The 18,066-nt window shown below is 43.7% G+C and overlaps 8 protein-coding genes and 1 non-coding gene across 9 annotated transcripts; 6 read left to right on the top strand and 3 right to left on the bottom strand.

The window, feature by feature from the left end:
• Positions 1–385: 385 nt before the first annotated feature.
• NESG_01823 (uncharacterized protein) lies at positions 386–3,112 on the top strand (the record flags this gene model as incomplete). Its single annotated transcript, XM_053049441.1, has 1 exon — positions 386–3,112. The coding sequence occupies one exon, from the start codon at positions 386–388 to the stop codon at positions 3,110–3,112; it is 2,727 nt and encodes a 908-aa protein (XP_052904391.1).
• A 419-nt stretch (positions 3,113–3,531) lies between these two features.
• On the bottom strand, positions 3,532–4,554 carry NESG_01824 (methionine aminopeptidase, type II; the record flags this gene model as incomplete). The annotated part of the gene is made up of 1 exon (XM_053049442.1): positions 3,532–4,554. One exon carries the CDS (start codon positions 4,552–4,554, stop codon positions 3,532–3,534), a length of 1,023 nt encoding a protein of 340 aa, XP_052904392.1.
• A 32-nt stretch (positions 4,555–4,586) lies between these two features.
• NESG_01825 lies at positions 4,587–4,679 on the bottom strand. Its single transcript has one exon. It is a non-coding gene; the product is annotated as a tRNA-Tyr (tRNA).
• An 80-nt stretch (positions 4,680–4,759) lies between these two features.
• On the top strand, positions 4,760–5,929 carry NESG_01826 (uncharacterized protein; the record flags this gene model as incomplete). The annotated part of the gene is made up of 1 exon (XM_053049443.1): positions 4,760–5,929. The coding sequence occupies one exon, from the start codon at positions 4,760–4,762 to the stop codon at positions 5,927–5,929; it is 1,170 nt and encodes a 389-aa protein (XP_052904393.1).
• A 669-nt stretch (positions 5,930–6,598) lies between these two features.
• NESG_01827 (uncharacterized protein) lies at positions 6,599–8,983 on the top strand (the record flags this gene model as incomplete). The annotated part of the gene is made up of 1 exon (XM_053049444.1): positions 6,599–8,983. The coding sequence occupies one exon, from the start codon at positions 6,599–6,601 to the stop codon at positions 8,981–8,983; it is 2,385 nt and encodes a 794-aa protein (XP_052904394.1).
• A 51-nt stretch (positions 8,984–9,034) lies between these two features.
• Positions 9,035–10,876, top strand: NESG_01828 (uncharacterized protein; the record flags this gene model as incomplete). The annotated part of the gene is made up of 1 exon (XM_053049445.1): positions 9,035–10,876. The coding sequence occupies one exon, from the start codon at positions 9,035–9,037 to the stop codon at positions 10,874–10,876; it is 1,842 nt and encodes a 613-aa protein (XP_052904395.1).
• A 270-nt stretch (positions 10,877–11,146) lies between these two features.
• Positions 11,147–13,096, bottom strand: NESG_01829 (uncharacterized protein; the record flags this gene model as incomplete). The annotated part of the gene is made up of 1 exon (XM_053049446.1): positions 11,147–13,096. One exon carries the CDS (start codon positions 13,094–13,096, stop codon positions 11,147–11,149), a length of 1,950 nt encoding a protein of 649 aa, XP_052904396.1.
• Positions 13,097–13,120: 24 nt separating this feature from the next.
• NESG_01830 (uncharacterized protein) lies at positions 13,121–13,267 on the top strand (the record flags this gene model as incomplete). The annotated part of the gene is made up of 1 exon (XM_053049447.1): positions 13,121–13,267. The coding sequence occupies one exon, from the start codon at positions 13,121–13,123 to the stop codon at positions 13,265–13,267; it is 147 nt and encodes a 48-aa protein (XP_052904397.1).
• Positions 13,268–13,975: 708 nt separating this feature from the next.
• Positions 13,976–18,043, top strand: NESG_01831 (uncharacterized protein; the record flags this gene model as incomplete). Its single annotated transcript, XM_053049448.1, has 1 exon — positions 13,976–18,043. One exon carries the CDS (start codon positions 13,976–13,978, stop codon positions 18,041–18,043), a length of 4,068 nt encoding a protein of 1,355 aa, XP_052904398.1.
• Positions 18,044–18,066: the final 23 nt, after the last annotated feature.

An 18,066-nucleotide genomic window follows, 5' to 3' on the forward strand; every position in this document is an offset into this window, starting at 1 on the left:
GGAGAAGATTTAGAATAGAGCATAGGAAATAAATTTTATTTAATTTAGTAGGACCAAGCCTAATACTTCAAGAAAGAAAACTTAGCTTTAGTAACACCAAGCAATAGTGCTTATTGGTGCACCAAAAAATCAATTGGGTTTTTCATTTGAGGTGATCTTTGAAAATAGAATTACAGACAGGTTATTTAAAGAGCTGTGTTTTCAAATAAATACTAAGCTTAAGGTTTTTCATTAGGAAAACACGTTATAAGAAGAATGCTGAAATATTTGCAAAAACCGCACCGGATAAACATTCTATTCTCATTGAATTTCACATATACACACTTCATTTAGAAAGTCAGGATTTTGCACTTTTGTGATTTTAGCATCAATTTTTTTATTCTATATGAGGGCTGGATCTGTTGTAGCAGTACTGATGCATATTTGCTGCACCATGGCAAAGCTTAGCCTGTCTGACTTGAAGTCTATCCAAAGCAGAGGTGTGTACAGCGGATTTGGTGGTGTTGTAATTATTAACCCGAACGGGCCCCTTAACCTTCTCAGGGGCTATATATACAAGAGGCTGGGGCTTATGAATAATATGCGATTTTTTTCTCCTGGAATCAAAGTTAGTTATGAACTAACAGCAAATGAAAAAAAGGATGTAAACGGGAACATGTATATTTTCAAAAGAGAACTAGTCAAGGACAAAGCATACCAGACAAATAGCAGCACAAAAAAAGAAAAATATCTTAGTGAATATCACAAGAGAATTATTCTGATGTTTCCATCAACTCATGGGACTCTGTCAATTGAGACGGGAAGAGAAGACAGCTTCATAAGGCTAATTCGCCATGAGTCTGTAAAACAGCATGCTCCATATATCCTGGCTGCCTTATGTCTTTTGGCAGAGGGCGTAGATGTGCAGCTGCAGCTGGAGAAAGTAGATACACACAGAATGCTCGTTCTAAAAAACAAGAGCGGGAGCAAGACGTATTTCAGAATTAACATGACAATTGAAAAGTACAACATGGAGAAAGGAATAGTTGAGTACAGCTATCAAAGTGAGGCTGCCGAAATAGTAAGATTCTTTACAAAGAACGTGGACATGGCGCGCCAGAAAGAATACAAAGAGTTCACTCTGCCAGACAGTCTGGAGCAGCTGGAGACAGGAACATTTCTGTATGGAATGCAATTTCTAGTGCAAACATACATATTTGAAGTTATACATGAGGTGGAAGATGCATTTAATCTAATTAGAGCTGCGGAAGCATTGCTGTGTGACCAGATATCATATGACAAAAAAGCAGGCACTAAAGAAGAAAACAGGATAGCAGAAGCTGTATTTGCAAAGTGCTTTGCACCAGTGGATATTTCTTTTGAAGCAGGAAGACCCATTAACACAGTGCAAATTCTGCAAAGTACAATTGAAAAGTATAAAGTATGCCCATTTCTCGATGCAGAGGAGCTGCCCATTAACATGCGCATACAGCTGCCTGCAATAGATACAAATGCAAATAGAAATCGGCTATTCCAAACATATAGTGACTGCGCTGAGACAGGCATGCTTGTGCTATTATGCTGCCTTACATACGATCAAAACACGCAGACGTACGAGACCAAGCACATTAGAGACCTGCCGAGCGCATTAGAAAACTTCTTTGCCATATACAGCACGCCCTTCAATGGCTCAGATTTAAAAGTGCATATGGAGTGGTCCAGCGTTGTCACTTTTCTGAATGAAAGTGGAGTTGCATATAAGCATGGAGGACATGAAATCATAAGCGGAATTCTAAACTTTTTGCTTGCAGTTTCTGCAGTTACAGGAAGGACTTATATTGACAGGCATGCTATTTCTAGGTTTTTGCAGGAAATAGCAGATTCGCCAGTCCTGCGAAAAAACTTCTTAAGCGACGTGAGTGAATTTACAGAAAACATGCTTATGCAGCTGTCACTGAACAAAGACGTTCAGATTTCCTGCAGAAATCTATCATGCAGGGAAAGAACAGATAAAGTGCAAGATGTATTCGGAGAAATTATTTTAAGGTACAAAGGGTGCAGTGGTGAGGACCAATTAACAATATGGTTTGACAAGGGCCACACTAATGTAAGCTATGTCCCAGGAAGCAGACTAACTATAGGGCCTACAGTTGAAAGAATAGTAGCAGCCCTGGACATAGACAGAATAAAAAGCAAAGCATCCACGTTCATAGACTACCTAGTCATACACTACATAACCAAGACAGTTGAGGAAATATACAATCAATCAGAAGAAAGTATTCCAGACAGTGCAATAAAGCAGCTGATTAATAATGAAAGAGAAGGGATCACCCGGATATTCATGCACAGAAAGATCCAGGACACAAAATATAAGAGCAAACTGGTTGCATGCACTGCAATAAATGGAGTTGAACTTCCGTTAACTTCTGAGGATATATCACCCCGCTTTATCACAAACATCCTTGGAAGTGTTTTGCTTGGGGACAAGAAGATCCAAAGCATTATGCTCCCAAGCCTGATATACATAGGAGCCCAAAGGGACCTATACCCATACATACAGCTAAAAATTGAGGACTACGAGTCAATTGCAGATTCCACCACAGAACACATAAATATTCTGACACATGTCCTTGACACAGGCTCAGATACAGTACTAATGAGGTGTCTGAAGATCCTTATAACAATCCCAAATTCATACTCATTTGCGTACGCCTCAAATGAGATGCGGGGAGTGCTAAAAAGAATATTCACGCAACTTTTTGCAAACAATTCAACACAGAATGCAGCTGTGATTAAAAGATATTTAGAGAGTTCTTGGGGTCTTGATAAAATCATGACCAAAAAGATCCTGTATGCACTTTATGTCTATGTGTGCGAAGAGAAAGGTGAGATACCAGGCCTAATTTCAGCCGTGTACGATTTGCTTCCAAATTGGGGGTCTTCCATTTTTTTGAAATGCAGCATGTCAAAGGACAAGTACACAACAGTTCTTAATATTCTTAAAAAGAAGAAAGAAGTGATGCCAGCAGCAGAGCAGGACACTGGGAAGATTGGTAATTTACTGACAATATTCATGCAAGCAAGAACATGGCCCCCAGAAAAAGACAAAAATCTATCTTTCATGCGCTATTAATCTTATGCCTGGCATGCATAGCATACAATTGCATTTTTGTCTTGTAATTCACTGCCTTATTAAGTAGGGCCTAATTCAACAGGATGTTCTGATGTTTAGGGCATTCGCGCTCATAAAGAAGTGTATCATACTGTATATCTTGCAGTAAAAGATGCCCTCTTTCTTAAGACCCAAATAATCCTGAAAATAAACAGAAACTTCCTACTTCCATCTTCAATAATATGAGCCTAACTGGCATGCCCACAAGAAGGCGACATTCCAGCGAGGAGGCAGGAGCCTATAGCCGTATAGAGTTAGTTGTCACAGGAGTGTTATTTTTATATTTACTATGTGGATATCTTTGGTGGCTCTGTCTTGTTTTTAATTATTCTATGAGGCAGGCCTAGAAAAAAGACAAAAATGAACTACTAGACTATTTATTAATAATCATCACCACGTGAGAGTACTTCAATGCCTGACTCGTTCACAAACAGAGTGTGCTCAAACTGGGCAACTAAAGAACCAGGCGAGTCATACAAAGGGGGATAGTCTTCTATGGCCCCTATTTTAGTAAGATACTTGATGTATGTGTCGGATGACTTATTTTCTACTTGGTCAATATATCTCTTGCAGAAGGGAAGGGTTGTAAAAGTGTTCTGAATGTACTTCATCAGGGATTTGCCCCCCTCAAGTGCAGAGTGCGCATGCGGGTTGTTAATCATATAATGAGAGCAGTCGCCCTTCTCATTCACATATCCACTTCCTGTGGTTGCAAAGGTCTCAATTGCAAAGAACTCGCCCGGCTGCATTCTTGACTTGTTACCGGAGTTCTTAATAATTGGGACGTACTTTCCACCGTGTATTTTATACTGGTTGATGGAGTGTCCGTTTAAGTTGGTCACTGGCCTGATGGGAACAGGTCTCCCACCAATTTCTATTTCATAGCTGCGAATAATCTCTTCTGCCTTTTCCCCAATCTCCCGGATCTGTGCGTCTGGTCCTGCTATCTTCAAGCACTCATAGACAGATTCACGGGCTGCAAGCAGCAGGTTATTGTAATCTGGGTTGAAGCACACAGTAAATGCAGAGTCAATAATGTACCCATTTACGTGCGTACCAAAGTCTACCTTTAGAACATCATTTGCTGTTAGAACAACAGGCTGTGACTTTGGGTTTGGGCTGTCATGAGCTGCACAGCTGTTCAAGGAGAGGCCTGTTGGGAATCCTATCCCTTTGTTGTACCCCTGCCCCAAAACAGTTCTTGTTCCATTTTCAATGAACTCTGCAATTTCCAGTAAAGTCATGCCTGGCTGGATGACTGATTGGATGTTCTGTCGCACCATCTTGTGTGCCCTTGCTGCAATGCGCGCGCACTCCACAGGGGACATATTTCCTGTCTGCTCGTTAGTCAAAATGCACTCCATCTGTGGGGGCTCCACGCGGTTTATTACTTCCGGAAACATGGCCATAAAAAATAGCAAAAATTTATAAAAAATCTCCTGAGATGGAGTCGAACCACCGACCTCGCGATAACCCCAATGGGAAACCATTTCTACAGTCGCATGCTCTACCACTGAGCTATCAGGAGACACTAACCGAGCACGCGGAGGGGTCTTCTCGGGCAGGCCCTTCTGTATAAAGCATAGAAGAAGAAGCTGCAAATTTTTTATGGACAGGGCAGAGGAAATTAGCAGAAGGCTGGTGCACAGCGGCAGGGCAGGAGTGGAGACAACACTGCAGGTGCAGTCTGCGCTCATCAGCAAGAATAAGTTTCTGCCTGACCTGGGACACAATTTCTATGCATATCTCAGGAGAAGGATAGAGATGATGTGCGATTCGCAGGAATATGCAATTAATGCGTTAGAGTGCGTGCACAAGCAAACATACTGCGGGATGGTCATGCAGGCACAAAATGCATACTATCTGCTGGGCGTGCAGCCAGACCACTCCACAGTGCTCATGCAGCTGGATATGTCTGAGCTTCCAGAGTACACGATCTACCCAGGGCAGATAATTGAAGTGTCTGGCACGAATATAATTGGAGATGAAATTGTTGCAGACTCTGTCCTGTACAACAGGATATTCCAAAACCTGGAAATAGCCCCAAAAGAAGGGAAGTTTACGCTTACTGTAATTGACGAAAAGAGGGTGCAGAGTGCACAGCCTCTGGCCTCTGAGGGGATAGATGAATATGCGCACATCCTGGATATAGTGAGGGGCAGTCAGTCAGATCTTGTGGTGATCTTTGGGGACTTGTCTTGTGAGGCACGAAAAGTGTGCAAGGAAATTGCAACTGCAAAAAGAACAAGAATTTTATGCGTACCGTACATAGATGGAATTGAGTCTTCCATGGCGTATCCTACAGAGTACACAAGCAAGGCAGCAGGATATAATATGCCTGCATCTGAGAATCAGGAGTGGATGCCTAATTTGTACGATGTGAGCAGCTGCTTTTTTGCTGAGCTGCAGAACCCAAGCATGGTCTGCTTCAATGGGGTGCTGCTAGCACTGACTACCTTGGATGTGCTGCTGGGGATATCCCGGAAAGAGGTTAGCAGGAACAGAGGGGAAAGGATGGATGATATTTTAGTGCACAGCGTATACCAAAGCACATTCCTTCCTTTTATACCGCAGGATGTTCCTGTTGACTACTCAGTGTTTAATGCCTTCCTGTGGGCATACTCCCCGGATATGTATATATTTCCAACATGCTTGTCTGCAAGACCTGATAACATATGCAGCACGCATGTTATTCCCGCGTGCACAGGAAGCATGGAGCTGCACGTAGAGTGCACTGCTGATGAAAGGGTCACTGTTCGGGTTGCGCGGGATTCATGAAGCATGCACTGCGGCAGGGATATAACTGCCGGATTAAGTTGAAGTTCATTATAAATGGCTTAGTGCTGCATAGATTCTGGTGGTTTTTGTTATGCCTGCAGTAGTTAGTGGTATATCCTGTGGTTTTAGCATGCCTTCCTCTTTGATCTGTCACCTGGGAAGTTGAAAGTCTTTGCGCAAGAAGTGTTTTATGCATGAAAATACTCCCTCTCCTTGAAATTAGAAGTATTCAATGAAAGTGTCTGAGTAGACTGTTTTAGCAAGAATATGCACTGCATAAAGGAAAAAGAATAATTCACTACAGTAAGCAGTCACTCAATTAATATATGAAGAGAATAAAATACATACTTATAGAAATACTTAAAGAATAAAGAAATGTGCCCTCCTTATATACAGTATCCATCTACTTCTTGCTGGAGACACCATATACTTCTCTATGCCAATTATATCCATGTGCACATGCAGATAGAATAGATGTCTTATTGCAGTCGGATATTCTTTCATTTTATGGAAGACCTCATCTGCATTCAAGCCTGTTATTTCTGGTGCTTATAGTGTACACTAAAGATGCACATCTTTCATGTATATTTCTGCACTTCTTATTGTTAGTGAATAATTTAGCAGTTACTGCACACATAAGAGACAAAAAAATTGCAGACAGTAAAAAATATGACAACGCATAAAGAACGAGTAGACAAAAGAATACTCAGCTTGTTGGAGAATAGTGTAAAAATGAAGCACAGATCCATTATTGGCGTGAGCGGTAAGGTGAAGGACGTAGTGCACCACATACACTCTCTTCTCTCCAGATATACCGTGCGGCCTACTGTTCTGTGGGTGTACGAAAAAGAGCTTGAAGCAAAGACGCACAAAATAGGCCAAGCCAAAAAACGGAAGAATGCAGGGGAGGCGGCTCTCTCTAACTTTGAGTCTTTTGTTGTAAACACAGAGATAAACTATGTATTCCACAGTGAAGCAGAGAAAGTGCTTGGAACTAGCACTGATTTTTGTGTTCTGCAAGACTTCTCCAAAATAAAGGCAAATGCCTTAGCAAGTGTTGTGGAAAGTGTCAGAGGTGGGGGTCTTATCCTTCTGCCCATTGAAGAAACAGACAGCATATACACAAAAAGGCTATACCATCTTCTGCAGTCCGCAGACAACTATGCCATCCTGGATACGCAGCTAAATGTAATACACGAGGCAAGCACCACCCAGGGAGTGTGCTCTGCAGAGAATGATGCAAACGTAGTGAACCAAATGGAAGGAAGAATCCAGCAAGTTAAAGAAGCAGCAAATATTCTTAATCCACTTAGCGTGATGAGTGCGAACAGCACAGCCCGCCTCATGAAGCAGTGCAAAACACAGGACCAGGCAGAGGCAGTTTTATCTCTCTCTGAGGCAATAGATAAAAGGTCCTTAGTGGCCATTACAGCAGACAGAGGGCGTGGTAAGTCTGCAGCTCTTGGTCTTTCCGTTGCACACGCGGTTGTGAAGGGAATGAATGATATCCTTATTTCTGCACCGCATCTTTCAAACGTCCAAACTCTTTTTGAGTTTATTGTGGTAGGCCTTACAGAGAATGGGTACAGAGAACAATTTGACTTTTTTGTGGAGTACTCAAAGGCATACAAGAAATCCATTGAGAAAATATCCATCTCAAAGACGCACTACCAGACGATTCGGTTTATCACCCCACAGATACTCTCGCACGCGCCTTCCATGCTTGTTGTGGATGAAGCAGCTGCGATTCCCCTGCCAATTCTTCGGGGGATGCTTGGTGTGTACCCTGTCATGATATCCTCGACAACGGCTGGATATGAAGGAACAGGACAGGCTCTTTCCTTGAAGCTATTTAAGACCCTGCGCCCAGAGATCATCCATCTTGAAGAGCCGATACGTTACAGCAAGAAGGACCCAGTTGAGGCGTGGCTGAACAATGCGCTTTCTCTTTCCCCAGAGATCCCAAAGATGATCACTTTCCCACCACAAAACAAATGCCAGATGTACAGCGTAAACAAAGCCCTTCTTTTCTCTGGAAACCCAGAAACAGAAAGAATTCTTAGGGCACTTGCAAGTATCCTCCTTTCAGGGCACTACAAAAACAGTCCAAATGACCTGCAGATTCTTGCTGATGACGAACACCATACTTTAATTGTGCTTCTCACAGAGGACGGAAGAGTGCTTGCTCTGGCGCAGTGCGTTAAAGAAGGAAGTAGATCTGCCTTGCATGAAACCCAGAAAATGTACAACGAAAAGAGGCAGGAAATGGGCCATCTCATTCCATGGTCACTTTCCCAGTACTTCCTGGACATGGAGATATTCAAGCAGGCAGGCCTGCGCGTGATCAGAATGGCAGTGCACCCAGATGCACAGTCCATGGGATACGGCTCACACCTCATGCAGCAGATCATTAGTGCTGCACAGAAGGGGGAAGAGACAGCAGAAAGCGCAGCTGAAAAACAAGCAGTTCTTTTCTCTGCTGTCCGTCTTCCACAGATGGACTATGTAGGAGTATCATTTGGTGTCACGGAAAGACTTCTTCCTTTCTGGATGCGTCTGGGGATGCACGCCGTCTACTTAAAGCACACTCTCTGCAAGACAACAGGAGAGCACTCTTTAATTATGATGCGCGGCCTCAATGAAACAGCCCAGGCCAAGATTGAGGCGTATCGCCGGGAATTTACTGAAAGATTCCTTGAGCTGCTCCCTGGGTGCTTTAGCACTGTCTCTGCACTTGTTGCCCTTCAGATTATAACCCCTCTGCAGGACTCCATGAAGACGTTCAAAGAGGCACAAATTAAGCGCATGGAGCAATTCTCACGGTGCAATTTAGACCTGCGCCTAGTTGCTGACCTTCTCCCACAACTCGCTAAGGAGGTCCTAAAGACACAAGGACAGACAGTCTCCACCACACAGAAAATCATCCTCCTTGGGATGGGGCTGCAGCACAAGTCAATAGAGACAGTTTCAAAGGAACTAAAACTACAAGCATCCCAGGTGAAAATGCTAATTGCAAAGGCAATGGCTTCTCTCTCTGGCTCTCTCCAGGAATAAATGTCTTTTGCTAATTTTAAAGCAGCACAGCCGTTTTTGCATTTTATTTTTATGGCCGTAAGAAACAAGATACACGCTATTTTGGAGTCTTTGGAGGGCAGGCCAAAACCCTCCGTATATGACGTGGAATATTGCATGGATGAGGCAGACAAAGAGATCATGCTGTATTTGCAAGAGAGGCACCCAATGGTCACTGAGGAAATATATGAGCTAGTGATTGACAGACTCGAAAAAGAGCACCACTTTCTGCAGAGAATCGCAGTGACAAAAATCTCAGAGTGCGACGAACTTGCAGAGGAGTGCAATATATGCGGGGGCATGGAGACAGAAGACGATAACTTTCTTATTTTCTGCGATAGCTGCAATATTGCAGTGCACCAGTCTTGCTATGGAGTGCCCCATATTCCAGAGGGCAGCTGGCTCTGCCGTCCGTGCTTGCTCTCCCCGAATAAGCAGATCAGCTGCGTCTTGTGCTCTGCTTCTGGCGGGGCGTACAAGAGAACCAGAAATGGGGCATGGTGCCACGTGCTGTGTGGTCTTCTTGTTCCGGGTGCTCGGTTTGAAAATCTCTCTCTGGTTGAGCCCGTTGACATAGAAGACGTATACAGAAGCCAGCACCAATGCAGTGCATGCGGGTTCAAAAAAGGAGGGGTAGCCCCGTGTGCATACTACGGGTGTCGCAGATACTACCATGCAACGTGCGCAGTAAAGAGCGAAAGATACATTGATGTGGCAAATGGGATTCTATTCTGCCTTGATCACGATCCAAAAAGAAAGGCAGAGGGACTTCTGACACGGTCTCCAGATGGAAACTATCCCGTTCTGGAGAATACGCCTGTAATACACAGTCTGGTTCCGCTGTGGAAACCGCAGCGACGTGTGCACGCAGGAATTGAAAGTGTGCCTGCCCAGGTATGTGACTATGTGATTAATAGAATTGCAGAGAGAGATCTTTCTGCACACAAAAATGCGCATATGTTCATTCGGGATATGTACGCCGTGTGGCAGACACGAAAAAAGGAAAGACCCATTATAAAGAGACTTCGGCTAGACTCGCCTGCTGATGGGTTTAAAAAATGGGGCACGCGGGTTCTCCCAAAAATAGAAATAATTCAGAGGGAGACCCACATACTGGACATGTTCAAGATGCCGCAGGAGATTGTTCTTCCAAGCGCAGAAAAGTATATGTACGAGGTATATGCAGTAGCTTCGTATAAAATGCAAAAACTCACAGAAACTGCAGAAAGGACAGCACACAATATACACAAGGGTATTGCAGAAATGCAAAAGAACCACGTGAACTTGATCTCCCGGATGATTGATGGATACGGACAGATGCAAATACTACTGGATGCACTTGAAAGAATGGACAGACACAGTCTGTTCATGGATCAAATTACAGACAGTATTGCCCCTGGGTACTCCTCCATAGTTAAAGTGCCTATTTCTTTCAGTCTCATCCAGAAGAAAATTGACAGGCTGAAGTACAAGTCATTCGGGGAGGTTGTCAAAGATGTTGAGCTTCTTATTAGCAATGCATATGCATACAACGGGCATGACTCCTTCATTGGCATAGAGACACGCCGGATAGAAGAAACACTTTCTGTCTACACACTGAAAGAAGGTGACATAGTGCTTGCACGTATCCTTCCAAGGCCATACCTTCCGTATGTAATTATTTGCTCTACCTTGGAGGATATCCATGATGCAGTGAAAATAAGAGATATATTAACAGGAGAGGAGCATTTGATTGAGAGGTGCAGAATATTAAAGATAGACTCTACAAGTGACCTGACAGCAGGCCTGCGCAAAATGAATCAAATAACTGGAATATCACATCTCCATGAAAGAGAGCAGGCAAAGTATGCAAATGCGTGTACGTTTAAGAAATAAATGCAATAGTTTGTCTAGAAAGATCTTTCCACTTTTTCAGATTATTGAAGTACTTATATTTTTGTACGCTTTGGTTTATCTGAATATGCAGCAGGCTAAGAAGTATTTATTTCATTTTTATAAAAATAAAACCCTTCATAAGGACTGTGTACGCTTTACTACACTATAAAATATGAAAATATTTAAAATAAATTGAAACAAGCTACATGTGATCTGGCATAAAATAAGTCATTTATTAATAGTTTACTGAATACTTACCAATTTGTCGTACTACGGGAATATGATCATTCCATTCGATATTTTAATGATTTCTTCCTTCTCAAATTCCTGGAGACCTTCAAGAACAGACTCTCTGGATGCATTGCACAGTGAGACAATCTTCTCCACAGAAACAATTCTGTCGTTTGGATTATTCTCCCTGTAAGAGTACAGGATATTGTGCAGTGTCTCCTGGGACTGCTCCTTTCTTCCTCTTCTTCGCACACTCTTCCTCCAGAGCGTATTCTCCAGGATTTCAACTGCAGCAGCTGCATCTTCAATTTCAATAACAGAAGAGAGCCTTCCCTTTGCATGCGCTGTTGCCAGCCTAACCATGCTTTCCAGCAATCTAGCTGTAATACTTCTGCACAAGCTTGTTCTGTTTTCCTCTCCTTCTGCACGTATGCGCACATACTCTGCACCAATGTACTCTTCAGCTTCGTCAGATAAGTCGGGCTGCACTTCCTTTGCCATCTGAATGTACTTGGCCAGATCACTCTGCAGGATATCACTACCTGGTGCCTTTTTGCCGACTCTTCTCTCCAGAACGTGCTCTGCTATTTCTGCATCGTGGTCCAGCGTGTCCTCCAGAATATATATTAGATCAAATCGTGTGAGAATTGACTCAGGCAGGCGAATATTCTCTCGAGGCGACAAATTAGTCCTGTACTTCCCTGAAATTGGGTTGGCAGCTGCAAGAACACTGCACCGGGCGTTTAGGGTCGTGTGAATTCCACCCTTTGTGATGGTGACTGTCTGCTGCTCCATTGCTTCGTGTATGGCAGCCCTCTCTGTTTCATCCATCTTGTCAAACTCATCAATGCACACAATTCCAGTGTCTGCCAGAACCATAGCACCAGCCTCAATACGCCGTGCACCCGTATCTGCGTCTGCCACAAGTGCAGCAGTCAGACCTACTCCAGTGGCACCACGTCCAGTAGTCCCAATGGCCAACGGAGCCATATCCAAGACATACCGCAGCAACTGACTTTTTGCAATTCCTGGGTCACCAACAAGAAGGATATTTATGTCCCCACGAATGCGACCTCCTGTTGAAGTATGGACACTTTGTCCACCTAACAGCATAAGAAGAATTGCCTTCTTAATGGCATTGTGCCCGTATATAGATGGGGCAATGTACTTTCCGAGGGAAAGAGTCCCTTCCATCTGGACAATTTCTGCGATTGAGTCTGTGTTCCCTGCTTGTGCCTCTTTTCTTCCAAGTATTTCCACGTTGTTTCCTACAATAGTTGTGCGAAGAGTATCCTGCGTGGCCTTAAGCGTGGACGTGCACTTGTATGCACCGTATATCCGGACCCTGTCACCTGGCTTAATCTCCCCTGCTAGGTCATTCTCCAGAACAATAGTTATAGCGCGCGGCATCTGCCCAGGCTGTGAGAGTTCTGGCATTTCCTGGAGAGTCACCGTCTGGTGCGAAATATATTCAGAGAGACCGTACTCTAGGTCAAGTGGGTTTCCGTCCAGGGACTGCTTCGGGATTGCTGTTGTGGTAGGGGGAAGTGTGGACATAGTGTGCATGTCTCTGTACTCCTTGTATACAAAGGAGTTCGTTTGCTTAATGAAGTGTACGCTCTTTTTAATTTTTGGACGAATAATAGAAGTGCTTGTGACAATGCCTTCAATAGAGACAAGATGCCCTATGTACTTGGAGAAAAGAGTTCTTGGAGATATCTTCTCCCCGGAAAGCACTCCCGTGATACCAATATTTATTGGATGCTGTGCGTATTCCTGGGCTATTTCCTCAAATGCAGGAAGAAGTGAAATTGCATGCTCCTGGAGTGCAAGTGCAAGATCTTTGTTAAACCTGCGAATATCTTGGATGTCAATAATAATTCTCTTTGGGGGCGGAGAAGAAAGAAGAAGTGATTTGTATTTTTTCTCTCCTCTGGCTCTTTCAAAGAATTCTCTTATTTGTGCTCTGTATATGCCAATTGCATCCATAGTGAAAACTTTTGCTGGAATTTTATGTCTTTGCTGCTACGAGGAGTATTTGCGGCTGTAAATAAATCTGGGCGCACAGGAGGAGAAGTAGAAGGGGTTGTGCAGAAGTATATTGAAACAGCCCGGATAGTTGAAGAAACCATACAAGAAGCACTGAAGGATAATAAATAATATGGAATTTACATTAAATTATCTGTGGGTTATAGTGTAATAGGATATATGGTTAAATATAGAGTATTCCATGGGTGTGTACTCTTGGATACTTAATTCCTGCAGATGCATATAATTTGAGTGCTTATGTCGATACTATCGAATAAATAAATTAATAAAAGGATGCGATTATTAAGCATATTATATGGCCAGGAAGAGGGGCTTAATTAATTTGAATGTATTTCTCATGAATTATTTATAATGCAGAAGTAAGGCTGGTGTATTAATTGAAAGATGAAAGCCGGGATAGATCTGTGCACAGAATATATGTGCATTGCGCAATGGAGTACTGGTTGAAGTAAAGGGGTCTTTATGTTTTGGAAAAGAGACAGGTTTATTTTGAGTTTTAAGATTTTAAGGTTTTTGATAAGAGATATAAGAAAAGGTGCTATTTTATGAATTGTGCGCATAAGGTGTAATATGAAAGGTATTTTATTAAGAGCCTGCCATGTCTAGGATGTCATCTGGCTTGCTGTATTATGCTTCTGGGGGATGATTTTATTTCAGGCGCAGAAGTGGAAAACTGTCCTGAAAATAAGTTATGCAGGTTCTAGTGAGTGCCACAGCAGAGTCAGCCACCTAAGAAAGGGCTGTGCTGAAGATAAAAGCTCTCATGGATTGGCTTTCTTGCATTAAACATGCATATTGTACAAAATAATTTTTTATTCCATGAATGTAACTCACCAGAAGAATATTCTGCACTTAAGCATGGCAGAAAGGCGGTGCACAGGAACAAGCATCTTCTACGTGGATGTACAGAAAGAGGAAAGACTTGAAATACTCCAGATTCAACTGAACATTCTAAAAGTAGAGATATTCAGTGAAAATGCATGGAAGAGTGTGAAGATAGAAAGCACTGTGGTTCTTCCTGTCAAAACAGAGAAAGTAAGAATTCTTTTCGAAACAAAAAAGAACAATCCTGGGATCTCCTTCTACACAGGGCCAGACAACAAATGCACAGAATTCACTGGAGAGCCAATCAATGGGCAGGCGCAGACTCTTTTCCCGCTTCTTTCCACCCGCCCGTGCAGCCTGGAAATGGTGTACATCGTATCGATTGAGAAGGGATTTCAGGTGATTTCTAGCGGCACACTCAGCGGAATATACGACGGAGGAACCACAAAAACCTTCCACTACAAGATGGATTATGCACGGCCGCAGGATGTGCTGTTTGCAGGCGGTATGTACGAAGAGATCCATGCTGCCCGGGCTGCTGTGTTTATCCCAGAGGCAGTTGCATCAAGATTTGAAGCAGGAGGGAAGGAGACTCTTGAGGCCCTTAAGTCTTCAATAGTGGCTGCACAGCAGGCACTCGAGTGCAAGCTGCCCTTCTACAAAATATCTGTTGTCTTCTCAATGTGCAACGTAACTGGATCAATTGGAAGAAACTGCGCAGTGTTTAATATATCCCAGATAATTGTGCCAGAGGCAATTGATCAGTGCTTTGCAAGTATCCGGCTGATCAGCAAGATCACAGCAAATCAGTACTTTGGGATCCTTGCCCACCCCACATCAGACCTAGACACGTGGATGTACACGGGCCTTTCCGAGTACGTTTCAATGTACCTTGCAGAACTGTTCCTAGGAGTAAACGAGGCAAAGTATGAACTAAACAGGAACATAGACTACATTCATAAGCACGACATTGAGGAGCCGCCGCTGTCTTCTCCCTCCAGGCACAGAAGTACATTCCACTCTCCTTTCTTTGTTAAAAAAGCGGGGGCGTTTGTAAAAATCCTTGAGAATAACTTGACGCGTGCTTTTATGCAGAAAATCATGAAAGAGGTCTTGGAAGCACGCACAATGAACACGCAGGATCTGATAAGAGTGATCAAAGGGATCACAGGCAAGGATGTGCGCGCACTCTTTGATGCGTACGTGTACAGAACGGGAATACCCACGGTTACAGCACAGGTAGAGCAGAATAGCCGGGCAGGTGGATTTTCTTTGGTTCTCAGACAGAAAATCCATTCTGTCCACCCGGATGCGAATAGGCACATGGCAGGAAATATATGTGTGCGCGTATATGAAACGGACTCAGTGCTTGACCACATTCTCTTCCTGGGAAGTGCGCCCATAACGCACGAGCTTGTGTGCTCGCAAAGAAACCACAGAAGGAAGCAGAAGGAGGAAAACGTGTCTCTTCTGTGGGTGCGAATTGACCCAGGAATTGAGTGGATGAAGGTGGCGGCTGTTGAGCAGGCTGACTACATGTTTGCAGAGCAGCTGGTCAGTGAGAAGGACGTATACGGCCAAATGGAGGCCTTGGTGGGCGTGCAAAAGAACCCAAGCGAAACTATATGCAGTATCCTGGAAAGAGTCATGGGAGACCCAGGCGTATTCTACAAGGTAAGCATTGCAGCAGGCATTCTTTTGGCAAAAAGCGTAAATGAAGAGTCAGGATATTTCGGGTTCCAAAGAGTTGTCCAGTTCTTCATCAACACGTACTGCATACAGAACACAACAATCGTCAGAACAAATGACTTCTCACAGCACAGAATGTATTTTATGCAGAAGAATATTGCGTCTTCAATGTCCCTCTGCCAGCTGGACTCAACAAAGTCCCTAGGAGGCCGTGCAATACGCGCAAAGAATGTGGTCTCTGCTTTTCTTCTGAATCTGATGCGGTACAACGACAACACAGGAAATTCCTTTGAGGATGCCTTCTACCTGGCAGATATTATAACTGCGCTTGCAGTTGCGCTGTGCTCAGATGCCCATCTAGACCCAGCCCCTTTTATTGTTGAGATGGAAAGACTCCGGCAGAAAGACCTTCTTTTCCCTAGCCACCAGAACATTGTCACGTGTGCAGCCATAAAGGCATTTGCAAGACTTGGGGTGCAAGGATATGTGCAAGTCTCCTTCAAAGGCATGCTTCAGTACGTAGCCCCAGGTAACTTTTATAAGGTGCGCATGGCAGCATATGAATGCCTCATTCTCTTGCACGCAGATAAAATTGGCACAATCCTAGAACTGTTTGTGAATGAAGAGAGACCTGTCCGCATAAAAATACTGCGCACAATCAGGGACTCTGCGGTCTGCGCAGCTCTGCCTATATTTGGGAAACTTCAGGAGCACCTTCCATCCCTCCAGCGCATCCAAGAGATGTTTGCAGGAGATGGAGAGGCAGATGCCTTGTTCGCTGAAATTGAAGGCCTTCTGGGCGGCCCAACAGAGCTTGTGTCTGATGCAGTTGAGGAAGCCATCATGCACGACATGAGCAGTGATGAAGAGGACAGGAAACTGCCCCGCCTGGTGATAAAACTATTTAAGCCAGTTGTCATACGGCTGTCCACCAAGGGCATGCTAACAGAAAAAAATACCAGCAGCACACAGCAGGAGACTGAGCATGAAAAAGAAGAAGAAATAGAGGAGCATATATCGGAAGGAATTGACGTAGATGCACTCTATGAGAATGATGTGCAAGCAGAGACATACTGCCTGGATAAGCCGCAGGCAGAGGGTGCATGCAGAATGGTCGAGCGTATTAAGGCAAGCAAGGCCAGCTCACACATCACACAGATGGCAAAAAAGAACGAAATTTCAGAGAAAATGCACGTGCCCACTTTTGACGATATAACTATTAAGACAAGGCAGGCTTCTGAAGAGGATGAGATTACTAAGAGTCCAGCACAGAATAGTGCACCCATAGAGAAAGGCAGCCAAAATAAATCTCAAAAGAACAGAAAGCAAAGCACAGATATTCACAATGACATGGCGGGCCCAGATGCCATGGAGATAGAAATATCCCATAAAGATGAAAATGCACACCTGAACAATGAGATGAAGTGCTTATTCAATACGTGCGACGAGTACCCAATGTATGAAATTTATTCGAAGGCCGCGTATATATTCAGGGAGTACTTTAAGTCTGCGCAGTACGACACGTCTTCATACAGCACTATTAAGTACTTCCAGGCGCACTTTGAGAGAGAGTACTTTGCATTCTTCCAGACAACAAGTGGATCCTTCCATAAAGTGGATGCGCCTTGCAAGGAAAAAGATGGAAGAGAACACTTGCTCAGCATAATTGACCAAGCAATTCACGCAGATCGGCATGGAATATTTTCCACGCCCATTGACACAGATCTTCTGCGGGAGTATAAATACCAGGAAATAGTGCGCCGGCCGCTCGACCTGCAGACAATTAGGAGCAGAGTAGAGGAAGGAGACTATTTTATGGTGGAGTGTGTGCTATTTGATATTATCCAGGTTTTCGTAAACTGCCTGACATATAATTTGAAAGATTCAGAGATATACAGAGAAGCACTTTTCGTGCAAAGTGCAGTCCAGAAGATCGTCAAAAATGCAACTGTCGGGTACACAGAGACATGCACACTAAAGGACGCACTCTCCATGATTATTCAGCAGATTATTGAGACAGGCGAGTACAGCGTGTTTTACGATAGAGTGAATAGAGAGGAATATCCGCAGTACTATGCAGTGGTGAAAGAACCAATGACCTTGTCTTTGATCAAAGAACGAGCAGAAAGCAACTATTATAAGAATATAACGCATTTTGAAAGTGAGTTCCAAAGGATCAGCGCAGCCACACTGCTATACAACGGACAGATCTCAGAAATCACTAAGCTAGGGAAGGCACTTACCCAGAAGGTCCAGACCTCAGTGCAGAGAACATTCCCATGGTACAGAAGTATTTTCAACAAGAGAGCCACGCTGCAGCAAAAAACAAAAGCACAAGTTAGCAGCAACAAAAAGGCGAAGAGCCAAAAGTGAGTCTATTCATTGACGGTAATTAT

This window comes from Nematocida ausubeli, assembly GCF_000738915.1.
Source record: "Nematocida ausubeli strain ERTm6 chromosome Unknown supercont2.4, whole genome shotgun sequence".
Taxonomy (NCBI): domain Eukaryota; kingdom Fungi; phylum Microsporidia; genus Nematocida; species Nematocida ausubeli.